This window comes from Anoplopoma fimbria, chromosome 10, assembly GCF_027596085.1.
Source record: "Anoplopoma fimbria isolate UVic2021 breed Golden Eagle Sablefish chromosome 10, Afim_UVic_2022, whole genome shotgun sequence".
NCBI classification, from domain to species: Eukaryota; Metazoa; Chordata; class Actinopteri; order Perciformes; family Anoplopomatidae; genus Anoplopoma; species Anoplopoma fimbria.
This window is the reverse complement of record NC_072458.1, coordinates 12,881,012-12,894,622: the sequence shown is the minus strand read 5'-3', so window position 1 is coordinate 12,894,622 and position 13,611 is coordinate 12,881,012. Positions and strand designations below refer to the sequence as shown.

Here is a 13,611-nt window from a genome sequence, read left to right as displayed (position 1 = left end):
TCTTCACTCGGATGAGTTTTTTCATTCCTAGGAACAGATCCGAGTTCACCATGTTAGTTTGAAACTTGTAAACAGTGAGTTTGACTTCACTGTAAATCTTGACCTCACCAGCCGTACATACTGGTCACGTAACCTTGATTGAAGGGACCAGTTAAAGCTGGGGTAGGCGGGTTTTTTTTTTGCTTCCTTGGGTATCTTCCAGCATATTGTAATTCCAGTATTGCCCATGGTAGGCAGATTCTGGGGAAAAAAATTATAATTTGAAAATACAGCCCTCCTCTGGCAGCGTTCCTTTCTCTTCCTGCCCCTCCCACCAGGAGAGCATGGGCATTTGCATGAAAAACGTTGCTAACAGCCTCTTGCTAAGGGCAGCCGGATGCGACTAGCTCAGTGCAGCTCGTGGCTACAGTTAGCAGAAAGCTCATCTTGGCCGATATTGTTAGATTCTGTTTTTTAATAAGTCTGTTTCCTTTTTTGGGGGGTTGCTTTGTGGCGTATGCAGCTGTTTGCCAATGTTGGAATAGCAACTTTTCCTACAGGACATTCTGTCGTTGAATCTGGCTTTCGCCATCAGAAAGGACGTGCGCGCTCTTATCCGTTTGTAAAACAGACAATAGGACGCCCTCTCTCTGAAATGACCTGTGATTGGCCAAAGTCTCCTGTCACAGGCTAGGTTTTCTAAAGCCTAAAAAAACAGAGCAAAGAGGAGGTGCAGAAAGAATAATTTTCTCTCAGATCACTTGAATTACAAATGCTGAATGGTTATTATGGATTTTTTGCCGAGGTATAAACTGCCTACCTCTGCTTTAAGTTCCGTTCATTATTTGCGAGTGCACTCAGGAAGCTCAAATTGCCCAAATTGTCCAGAAAAATTCAACAGAATTAAAAACCTTACAAGAAACTGTGCTGATTTTACAAAACGGACAAAATACGTGTTAGTTCTATTTCAGGCTCGCCATGAAACTGTGTGAATTGCTGAGTAAAAGGTAAGTTTTGGATTAAAGTGCTTTATAAATGCAGCAATTTTATTGGATTGTGTTGATACTGTGTTTGTGTCTGCACAACTGTGAAACATCATTTTAAGAGCAGGATATTCTGTTCTGAAAAGCCGTAACTACATTACTACATTACAGCTACAAACTTCAGAAGAACTAACTGAATGCATGGCGTAAAGGTAGTTTCTGAAGACGGTTGATTGATTAATTGGTTAGTTGGCTGATCGGAATCTTCTTCCACAGCAGATCCAGTGAAGGAGATGAAGCCAGGTAACAATAATAATAATAATAACAAAAAAATGTACTTTATTTATACAGCACTTTTCAAAACAAAAAAACAAAGGGCTTCACATCGTTGAACCAGGATCAAGGGAGCAATGTGTCGGATCTGACCAAATTTTTGTTTTAATTTGAGTTTTTCTGACCCACTCAGTCCTGGTTCTGGTTCTTCCGTGCCTCCCTTTCATTCTGCGGGCCCAGCAAACAGGTGTCGGTGTTGGCTCCCAGCGTGATCGGAGGATATTGTGGCCAAGCCTGAAATGGGTAATGTGCAATCACTTCACTAAGATTCATCCCTGTATTTGTATTTCACGCTCTTTGTAAATTCAGATTATTTTTAGTGAGTCCTAAAAATGTTTAACATACACAAAATGTAAACCATTATTAACATGCTATTTGTCTTTTCCTGTTTTTACCAACCTTGTTGTTTTCTTCTTCCCCAGACCTGTTAAAGTGCTTACAGTCTGCATGAGACCATGAGTTCTTTTTTTTTTCAAAACAGAATATAAAATTCAAACATGCTGTTTCTCTGAAGTCCCAAGAGTCTGGATTTTGACCTTCACAGGTGTCTTAAATTTAAAACTGCAATCCATTTACTCATGTCCTGTTTGAAAATTGTAAGGTACTTGTACTTTACTTTGGTCTTTTCTTCTCACCCCACTTTCTACTTCTACTGGACCACATTTCGAGGGGACAACCAACTACATTTATCCGACAGCTTTAATCACTTTACAAATGTATATGTTTGCATACAAAAGATATGAAGAGCCAATCTTTTGCTCTCTACACATCCATCTTGCAGATACCAGATCCGGTATCACAGGATGTGTGTCTCTTTCAGTCTTATGGTTAATTTGTAGATTTCTACCTTCAAAACAAGAGATATGCTCCATTAAATATGAAGCTTTACTATAATGAGAATTAAAAATAAAATAAAATGTAGTGCATCTCATAAAGAAAATGCTATATGATTAGAAAATCACATTATAAAAATGCAATAAAAGGCAAAAAAGTGACCACAAATAAAATAGATATTTATGGTTTAAACGACACAACAAGGTATTATACATAATTGTACATTATACAGCCCAATCTCGCATGTGCACAGATTGTAAAGCCCTCTGAGGCAAATTTGTAATTTGTGATTCTGGGCTATACAAAATAAACTGAATTGAATTGAATTGAATTGAATTGACTCTAGGGCTGATCCATAAAGTACTGCTCGGAAAAAAGATAACAGCTGAAAATCTTTATCCATATAATGCAGTAAAATGCTGTCAAAGAGATAAAACTTCAGTCAATAAACGCTGTGAACTTTTGGACCATTATTTAATAGAATGAACATTCATTTCCTTGTTGTTCCAGTATATAAGCCCTCTTCATTCTGCATCCTGCCATCTCTGAGAGTTTTTTTTTCTGTTGAAGCAGGTGAGACTGTAACGCTACAATCCTCTCTACGTAGAAACCTCTATATCCAGTCGACCCATATCATAAGACAAAGTCGTTGCTGTGGTTGTTTTAAGTATTCATTTTGTATCTTTTGTGTTTGCAGCATTCCACTTCATCCCTATAAACCATGAGGCTCGTTTTTCTTCTCTGTGCCGCTTTCGCTCTGGGCGTTGCAACAGGTGAGACGTGGAGCGATGCGGGGAGACTTTAAACTGTTTTAATTTATATATATACTTTTTTAAAGGTGATACTGATTGGCCTGATGGACACTTTGAAGTGAAATGTAAGAAATCTCTTCAAAGGCATGCATTCAAACACAACTTAGTCACGGAATATATGTATAATCTGCTGTGTGCTTTGTACTTCATGGGCCCTCAGAGGCAAACTTTTACATTCAAATGAGGTTGATGAACCTGTGGTCTATGGGAGTCCCCTAATGGGTTCATCTGGCCTTGACTACATCTTAATTGTGTTCTTCGATAGGTCCAGTGGAGGAGCCAATGGACGCTCCACAGCCAGGTGAGAGCTCTTCAGTTTCAGATGGGTTTGAACTCAGCTTTGCAGTTACAGATCCAACAACATGACCATCTTTCCTAAATGGATTCAAATCCCTTTAACATCAGAATCCTGTTTTCCAAAAACGCTGTCCGATGTCTTCCGACAGTTCAGACCAACTTATTTTTTAGGAAATCAAAAGTATCATTGAATAAAAAAAACATTATTAATTATTAATTATTAATTATTATTATTATATATTTTGGGGGGCGGCCTTCCAGAGGAGAGGCCAGATGAAACAGCAGTTTTGATGACGGGAACGTTTGAGAAGGTGGAGACCATGCCTGTTGTGGAGGAAGAGGAAGAGGGCAGGATGCTGGGTGATGTCGGGGGGCAGAAACGGCTGTCCGTCCGGCTGGTCCCAATATGGATCCAGATGTTTCATCTTCATGCACAGAGAGATGCCCTGGATAGACGCAGAGGTGGAGCCCGACACTCATCACTCTGTGATGTTCACATTCCATTCCAGTATATTAATAAATAGGTGAACATAAATATGTACAAAGCTGTTTATCTCTTCTTTTACAGAAATACTGTGTGCGCAACGGTGCCAACCTTGCCTCCGTCCACACTGCACAAGAGTACCGATTCATCCAGGACGTGGTGAAGATGGCCACGGGTGGATTTCGCCAAACCTGGATTGGTGGCACTGATGCGATTGAGGTAACGAGGAAACTTCCTGGAATCATTCTGCAGCGGAAAAGTTCCGAGTCAAAGCATAGATGTGTCAGGGCGCTTATCTTCTTTGTAAATTCAGTCCTCTCACCTCTTGAGTGGTAGTCATGAATTTAGGTTGTTTCAGTTTTGTTGATTTTTATGTTTGATAACTTTATTTAATTATTTTGCAGGACCGGACCTGGTTCTGGAGTGATGGATCAGGGCTTCATTTCCAGCTTTGGGGCATAGGAGAGCCCAACAATTTAAACGGCAATGAGAGGTGCCTTGAAATCAACCGCTCAGGTAAAAAGGATCTTTTCTCAGTTCTTGAATCACATTTTTTTCTTAAAGTTCTCACACAAACCACATAAAGTTGTCAAATCCTGAAACAAATGTGACTTTTCTCTCTCTCGTCTCTTAATCAGAGGACCTACTCTGGAACGATCTGCCCTGTGAATTACAGCTTCCTTTCGTCTGCGGAACAAGACCATAAAGTTTAGTTTAAATATATGAAGATCTCACACATTGGTCCTGGACCTGCATGTGTGCACAAAAACCTGAAGCACACAATGCTGTTTTAAAACCCCACAGTAAAATACATTTGTAGAAGTCATGACAAGGTTTACTGAAGTGTGCTTCTTGAGAAATGTAATCAAGTTTAAAAACATAATAAATTAATATTTGATTTCTCAAGACCGGCTCCTTCTTTCTTTCTGTACTTTACATACATTTTGTCAGCATTAATGATGTCTTGTGGGAGTTGTGGTGTTGAAATGTCAACAAAAAAAAGGGACGTGTTCAAAGAGTAATATAGTACCCATTTAATCATATTCTGATGTAGTGGATACTTTATTACACTCTGACTGAAAACATCACCAAGAAGAATTAAAAGAAACATTCAAAAAGAAAGTTTGAAATGCTGTTTGAAAAAATGCCATTAATTTATAAATTCAATAAGTACTTAAGTAAAAAAAAATGTATGTTGCAATGTTACAAGAGATTCATCTAATGAAAAATGAGCATAAGAAGCTTAAAAATTACTGGGTAGGAGAAGTGTATTTCTCCTCCTTTAATAGAAAAAGTAGAGGTGTGGCAATACTGATACATAACAATCTACCTATTATTATTATTATTAATCACTTTGAGGAAGACTCGAATGGGTGCTATGTGTTAAGTCATGGACTCTTATCATTTGAAAAAATAACTATTCTTAATGTATATGCTGTTCCTGATATTGATACATCAATCTTTACTACCATGACTGATTAAATATAGCTGTCCTTTAAATATAGCTGTCCTTTAATGATAGTGGGGGGTGACTGTGATTTCTATTACTAATTCTTATGAACACAGACATTCTTGGCAGTGTAATAGGTCAATATTATCAGACCCAGATTTTTGTTCTATGGCAAAAAAAAATGTTTTTGCAATTCTTAGAAATGCATGATAATTGGGAAACTGATCCATCAAACTTATGAGAAACTACAAAAGCCTATTTGCAAGGTACATTGATATCTTACTGTGCTGCTAGAAAGAAAAAAAACATTAAAGAACAGAGAATACTTGAGTTAAAGCTGCAATATGCTGAATCTGAGCATAAATGGACTTTGTCTAAGGAAAGCCGGGACAAAGTCTTAAATGCTCAATCTGCACTTAATACATTGCAATCTCAAAAAGCTGAAAAAGCTCTATTCCTACCGAAGCCTAAAACATATGAATTTGGAAATAAATCAGTACATTATTTGGCGAATTCAATTAATAACAAAAAACCTACCAATGCAATATCATGGAAAATTAGGATACATGTCCTCTGAGATCGCAGATGTTTTTAAAGACGTCTTTTGTTCACTCTATAAATCCAAGAACTCAGGAATAGACAGGATGAACACTTTCTTTCACAAACTTGAGCAACCTAAGGTTGGTTATGTTGATCAGAATCTGCTCGATGTGAAATTACATGAAGAATTGTAAGATCTATTACTTCTCTAAAAAATGGTAAGGCCTGTGGTCCAGATGGCTTCCCTTCAGAAGTATATATAAGACCTTTAAATCAATATTTGCACCTGTATTAACAAGAAAGTTCCAGCATTCTTCTTAGGTTAGGAAACTACCAAAAGCAATGCAGCTGGCCGCTATCAAGGTAATATCCAAAGAACAGAAAGACTCAGAGATGCCCTTATTATATATACCTTTAACAATTCAAAATACAGATTAAAAAATATTAGCCAATATTTTGGCAACACGTCCTAATTTAGTTTTACCCAAGTTAGTGACTGATCAAACTGGATTTGTTTGAAACCCCCAATCCCACTCTAATATACGAAGATTGCGGGGCATCATGCAGTTTGTAGGTCTAACAAGAACAATGTGGTAGTGGTTAGCTAGATGCAGAAAAGCATTTGACCGAGTCGATAGGAATTACTTATTCAGAACACTTAATGAATTTTCCTTTGGTGATATTTGTATTGGTTGGTTCAAATTGCTTTATGGATCTCCACAAGCTGCTGTATCAGTGAATGGTTTGACAGCTCAGGTATTTCCACTTGAGAGGGGCACAAACAGGGCTGCCCTTTTACCTTTTGCGCTGATTATTGATCCTCTTGCCGAAACTGTAAGAGCAAGTGATCAGGTAAAGGGTATTCAAACAAACGACAGAACACATAAAATTTCATTAAACGTAGATGACGTGCTTTTTTATTTATGAACGAACCATCTAAATCTATACCAGCTTTAATCAAGATAATTGATGAATTGAATATGTTTTCTAGATATAAAATCAATGATGACAAGTCCCTGGCCTTACCACTTGGAAAGAGCAGTAAGATAGATTTTTCGGAATATTTGCCTTTTAATGTGACTATTCAATTCAATTCAATTTATTTTGTATAGCCTATAATCACAAATTACAAATTTGCCTCAGAGGGCTTTACAATCTGTACACATGCGACATCCTCTGTCCTGGAACCCTCACATTGGCACAGGAAAAACTCCCCTAAAAAACCCCTTTAACAGGGAGAAAAAAGGAAGAAACCTATGGGAGAGCGACAGAGGAGGGATCCTTCTCCCAGGATGGACAGAATGCAATAGATGTCATGTGTACAGAATGAACAGCATAACAGATATACAACACATTCACATTTTTGATAGTCTTATTATGAAAGCAGCAAAACTTAATAAGAAAGTGATGACTTATATATATGAGCAGTTTCTTATGAATGATAAGATCACAATGAATATTTAACATAGCTGGGAAAAGGACTTTGGCGTTAACCTTGATGACCAGACCATGAGCAACGTTTTGTACAGTTTTTGGGACTGAGAAATTTATTGGCGTTAAAATGGAACTGGATCCAAAACTGTGTATTCTTGGTGTTAGCACCTTATCCGTTCAAAAGACAAAATTGCTAAATATTATGCTCTATGCTGCACGCCTTTCAATCTTACATGTTTAGTTAGATGAACATCCACCAACGTTGTTAATGTGGTATGATAAATTATTATCAATTCTTCCCTACCAATGGTTAGCCAATGTATTGCAAGGAACCTTAGATGAGTTTGTAAACGAGTGGTCTCACTTTAAGACATACTTGGTTATGAATGGCCAGCAATAACATGTATTGGAGTTGATTGAGCTTAATTAGCTCAGTAAGCATCCTCTGTAATGGTACATTTCTCCCTAATATGTAATATGTTTTATTTTATTTATTTATTTAGTTTTTGTGTCTGTCTCTATCAAGGATATATGTGTTTATGCTGGGTCAAAAAAAAATCTCTTAGTTGTTTAAATTGACCAAATGTGTACATTGATTGTTGTATTTGTTCTGTTTTGTTAAAACAGAACAAATAGAAAAAAAGAAAAACGAAAGTGGGAAATGTATTCTCACTCTGCATTGTTTATAGCTTACTGTTATCTATGAACTTATTGTCCCGATTTATTGACCTTTTCTACCTTGTTAGTGCCATAGTCTTTGATTTGTGACCTTCAATTGATAATCTATCAATCTTATCAGGCTCCTCTTCTGTGGAACCAGGTTCCAGTTTCAGTCCGGGGGCAGACACACTCACCACTTTCAAGAGCAGGCTTAATGTAATATGTTTTATTTTATTTATTTATTTAGTTTTTGTGTCTGTCTCTATCAAGGATATATGTGTTTATGCTGGGTCAAAAAAATCTCTTAGTTGTTTAAATTGACCAAATGTGTACATTGATTGTTGTATTTGTTCTGTTTTGTTAAAACAGAACAAATAGAAAAAAAGAAAAACGAAAGTGGGAAATGTATTCTCACTCTGCATTGTTTATAGCTTACTGTTATCTATGAACTTATTGTCCCGATTTATTGACCTTTTCTACCTTGTTAGTGCCATAGTCTTTGATTTGTGACCTTCAATTGATAATCTATCAATCTTATCAGGCTCCTCTTCTGTGGAACCAGGTTCCAGTTTCAGTCCGGGGGCAGACACACTCACCACTTTCAAGAGCAGGCTTAATGTAATATGTTTTATTTTATTTATTTATTTAGTTTTTGTGTCTGTCTCTATCAAGGATATATGTGTTTATGCTGGGTCAAAAAAAATCTCTTAGTTGTTTAAATTGACCAAATGTGTACATTGATTGTTGTATTTGTTCTGTTTTGTTAAAACAGAACAAATAGAAAAAAAAAGAAAAACGAAAGTGGGAAATGTATTCTCACTCTGCATTGTTTATAGCTTACTGTTATCTATGAACTTATTGTCCCGATTTATTGACCTTTTCTACCTTGTTAGTGCCATAGTCTTTGATTTGTGACCTTCAATTGATAATCTATCAATCTTATCAGGCTCCTCTTCTGTGGAACCAGGTTCCAGTTTCAGTCCGGGGGCAGACACACTCACCACTTTCAAGAGCAGGCTTAAGACCTTCCTTTTTGATAGCGCTTATAGTTAGGGCTGGTTCAGGTTCGCCTTGGTCCAGCCCCTAGATATGCTGCTATATGCCTAGACAGCCGGGGACTACCTAGGATACGCTGAGCTCCTCTCTCCTCTTCTCTCCCTCCTTCTTTATGTATTAATCTCCTATTTATGCACATTACTGATTTTGCTTCTTCCCCGGAGTTCTTGTGCTTTCTCGCCTCGCAGGTTCCCAGGAATCGGGGTTATATTTGGACTGTCATCGTGCCACCTACTGAGGCCCTGCTGACACCCACTACTACTACCACTATCATTATTAGTCACATTACTATTATTATTGCCTGTACTATTACGCTTATTGACTTGCTTGTACCCTGGAGTCTTTGTGCTTTCTCGCTTCGCAGGCTTCTATAAATCGTGGCTGTACCTGGACCGTGTACTTTATCATATAGCTATCAGCATTTATTTTTTCATCTGTCCCGCAGCTCTTGATTCCCAAAATAAAGAAAGAAAGAAACATTCAGAGATTTATAATTCCATATTGCTATGTTAAAGCTGATCTCTAAGTACATTCTCTGGGTTTTAAATAAGATTTCATTTAGTTTTGAGACATTGGTAACCGTATTTCATTTGGATGCAAACTCTATTGTACACAGATAGTTTGCATCTCTCTCCACCAGTTATAAAATGCACATTCACTAATTTTTTTAGTCACTGATATTGTTTGTTTAGGAACAGCATCATCTCTGTTTCATTTAGGGGCTAAACATTCTTTAACATTTTAAAAGTGGTTTGCCAGGCTGACAGCCAAGCATCAGCTTTTGTTTGCCATTTTTAGTCACCTTATATCTTAAGTAATTAAGATATATGCAGTTATACGTCTGATGAAAATCCGGATGTGTGTGCCAGCTCATTACGCCTTTGAGCTGCTCGCTCGTGTTGCTTCAAGCTCTTTGCTCTTTGCCAGTTGAATCAATTTACACATTAGTTTGTGATGTTGATTAGTCAACCAACTTCCTTTGCTTCGCCATGTTCTCTAACCCAGATGCCTTAAAACACACTTCAAAGCTTGTGGTTTGTCTTGTTCCGCTTCTGATTGAAAGTGGCAATATTTAAATATCACTAATGCAACAAGTATTATTAAATGTAGCCTATTCATTTTGGTGTGCATGTTTGGCTTATTGCTGTCCTTGTTTTTTTAATTGTGTTAAAATTAACAGGCCAAGAATCGGTTGCCAATTTATCAAAAGTGTTGCCAATGGCGTCCTGGAAACCCTGGTATGTCGAGCCCATTCACTATTATTAGGATACCTAGGGGTCAAACTGCACGGGTGTTCTCTCCATGGAAAAAAACAACCTGATAAACATCTCATTTAGTACAAATTTATTTTACAAGACTATTTATCAGTGATATTTAACCCCTTTACAGCACGTAACATGAGATAACGTCCGAGATAAAGCTACAGTTAATTCCATACGCGCATCTGAAACTTCGACCTTATCACTTCTGAGAAATAAACAATGTGCGACATACATCACATATCGTAAAGATATTGTGACTCTTTCTCAGAGTCACAATGGAGGAGGATGAGACTTGCAGAATGCACCTGGACAATATAAGAGCTATCTGAGGCTTCATGATATTTAACTAACACAGGATTGTTAGTGAACCAGACCGATGCTTCATCAAAAATGCAATGCTGCTGAGCCATATAAGGCAAGGCAGCATAATTAATATATCTTATTTCAAACACAAAGGGCTTTACACAGGCAAAGAAAAGAATCAGAATGTAATTTAAAAAACTATTTAAAATCGAAAAGTAAATTAGATTTTTTCTTTCATTAGATGAACTAAAATATAAAACATAAAATGACATTAAATTCAAACGGAATAGACTAGATCTAAAGTCACAGTGCAGTAATAAGTACAAAAAACCCCAATATAATCAGTGATCATTACATTACATTACAGTCATTTAGCAGACGCTTTTATCCAAAGCGACTTACAATCAGTAGTATATTACATATCATTCACCCATTCACACACTGATGACAGGCTACCATGCAAGGTGCCACCATCAGACTCTAACTAACATTCATCATCCAGTCCACACCGATGGCAAGCCTTCGGGAGCAACTCAACTGCCGAAGCCGGGTATCGAACCACCGATCCTCTGACTGGAGAACTACCTTGCTCTCCACTACGCCACAGCCCCATGATCATAAGGAAGTCCCGGGAAAAAAATTGCTTCAGCCTCAACTTGCAACCATGAGATCAAACTCCACTGATAATGACAGTCATAAAATATATTTACATAAAAACACAGTTTTCTTCCTTGCTGTTGGTGTATATAAAGAGCTCAGCAACTTTCGAGATCCTGCAGACACAGCTGAGGTGTGTGAGTACTGAGACAGGTGAGACTTTTGGGTTTTATGCATTTGTTGATGTAGAGTTTTAATTTGAAGTTCTGCAAAAGTAACTGCATGTTCAGATGCTGTGTCTTTTTTAATTATTTAGAGTTTTCTGACTTGCGTCGCAGCATCACTGTAAACAATGAGGACCATCTTTCTTCTTTGCGCCGCCTTCTCTATGGGCATCGCAGCAGGTGAGACCAAACACTGAACACATCACCTCATTTCTATCTCCACATTGCACATGATTAACATCGGATTTCTTAATTTTCAAAGTCTTACTTTGATTACGATATTGACATTTAAAGAATGATGCATCTCGTCATTGTAATACCCAAATGCATGTTTCGAAAAGTAACTTTTTACCCCCCCCCCCCCACACACACACTAGTGCCTGTAGAGGAGAAGGCAGCTGCTCCAGAGAAGCATCCAGGTAAGAGAAGAAACTAAAACGACTTTCAAGGAAGATTTATCGAGACTAAATGTAATTTAGGAGCCATGATCATCGGTAAATTCATTTTTGATGTTAGACAGCACAGGATTGAAGGAGCTGCAAACTGAGAAGGAAGTCGGAGAAGAGATTCTGGATGATGTCTACAGGAGCAGCTGTCCACCCGGATGGTCCAAGTATGGATCCAGATGTTTCATCTTCATAAACAGAGCGATGCCCTGGGTGAATGCAGAGGTAGAGCCCAACAATTCATTCGATCCCTGAAACCAGTATATTTATAGTATATGTACATGAATGCATACAAAGTTGTCTATCTCTTCTTTTACAGAAATATTGTACGGGTAATGGTGGCAACCTCGCGTCCGTCCACAACCGAGGAGAGTACCAGTTCATCCAGGAGGTCGTGAGGGGGGGCACAGGTCGGTTTCCTCAAGCCTGGATCGGCGGCAATGATGCTGTTAAGGTAGGGGACAAAATCAAATTCCCGACGGATTGAGATCAAGATCAAGGGCCTTTTTTTATTACTGAAGAATGAATTGCCAATCAGTCCCTTCTCACAAAACTTTGAATAGTTTCTGTCTTGACGGTGTTTGACAGTAATTCATTCCGTCTGCTTTTACAGAACTATGTTTGGCTCTGGAGCGACGGCTCAGGGTTTCATTTCCAGGACTGGGCCATAGCCCAGCCTGACAACAATCAGAACAACGAGAAATGTGTTGCAATGAACCAAGCAGGTACGTTAATACTGCGTGAAATCAACTCACTCTTGGTGACTGTAACTTCTAAAAATACTGATTGGATCTTCTCTTTCTCGTCTGCCTCTTAGATGAACTCCTCTGGGGGGATGTGAGATGTGAGCTGAGCCTTCCCTTCGTCTGCGGAACAAGACCACTTTAAATACTAGGAATGTAGAAAACCTTATGGCTCCTGTTGAGGGGAAATGCACGTGATAATTTTACTTAAGTTTGATTGAGGGTGCAAAAGACACCAGATCACACAACCATGTCAACGAATACAATAAAATATGTAATAATACCCAGTAATCACTTGGAAAATAAAGCTGTCTCACCGAAGTGATACTTATGATTTTGACAAAAAGTCTAATGTAATTTTCATTAAACAGCTGCAATGTTCAGTTTGGGGTAAATCAAGTTATTTTGGAAACTGTAACAAATATATATATTTATGTATATATCTATATATCTATATATAGATGTATATATAAATTATTCAATTCTGCAAATACAATCTAATACAGTGATGGTTTATTTGTCATTTTCATTAAATAAAGGGGCACATTAACTTGTTCTCAGTGTGGAGGACAGAGTAAAATGGCTATTCACCCTTGTCGTTTGCCAGGGGAATGTCAAATAATGTTTTATAATGTTCAAAAACCTCATGGTGAAAGCTTCACACAATAATTAAAGAATTTTTGAAAACAGGGCTGAAATATGCTGAGATTTCAGATTATAAACCTTTCATTTCTGATAATAATAAACCCCACAGATGCATGTGTTTACTTCTTGATTAAGTTAATTGTTGTCATCATCATATCAAATAAACCCTCTTGAGAGTTAACGGTCAGCTTCAACAGTTTCTAATGATAATACAAATATCCCTCATCATCTCCATTCATCTGCATGTAAATTGTGGTTCAGTTTGGAGACTTATCTCTTAAAATGTAGTAGGACTCATTACAGTTTTAAGTAAAACAGTACGACTCTTTCATTTTACCTGTTAAAATACCACCTTAGACTTAACAAGAGTGGGTATCAAATGTAGCTGTATTGATGAAGTGAAATAGATAAATAAGAAATTAAATGTACATGCCATGTTCAGCTCTGAGGGAGTTACTTAATGTAACCCAAAAAACAATCATCTCACATTAATGTTTCCCCATGAAGAGTTCAAAAACAGAAATCTTTT

At 37.6% G+C, this 13,611-nt stretch overlaps 1 protein-coding gene across 1 annotated transcript; it reads left to right on the top strand.

The window, feature by feature from the left end:
• The first annotated feature begins 3,601 nt into the window (after positions 1 to 3,601).
• On the top strand, positions 3,602 to 12,582 carry LOC129097674 (type-2 ice-structuring protein-like). Its single transcript, XM_054606583.1, has 7 exons — positions 3,602 to 3,700; positions 3,807 to 3,941; positions 4,127 to 4,238; positions 11,765 to 11,919; positions 12,014 to 12,148; positions 12,308 to 12,419; positions 12,512 to 12,582. Exons 1-7 carry the CDS (start codon positions 3,602 to 3,604, stop codon positions 12,580 to 12,582), a joined length of 819 nt encoding a protein of 272 aa, XP_054462558.1.
• Positions 12,583 to 13,611: the final 1,029 nt, after the last annotated feature.

Coding starts and splice junctions, on each gene's coding strand:
- LOC129097674 (XM_054606583.1), top strand. CDS start 3,602: ATGTCGGGGGGCAGAAACGGCTGTCCGTCCGGCTGGTCCCAATATGGA. Junction 3,942..4,126: donor GTGGCACTGATGCGATTGAG/GTAACGAGGAAA, acceptor ATTATTTTGCAG/GACCGGACCTGGTTCTGGAG. Junction 11,920..12,013: donor TGCCCTGGGTGAATGCAGAG/GTAGAGCCCAAC, acceptor CTTCTTTTACAG/AAATATTGTACGGGTAATGG.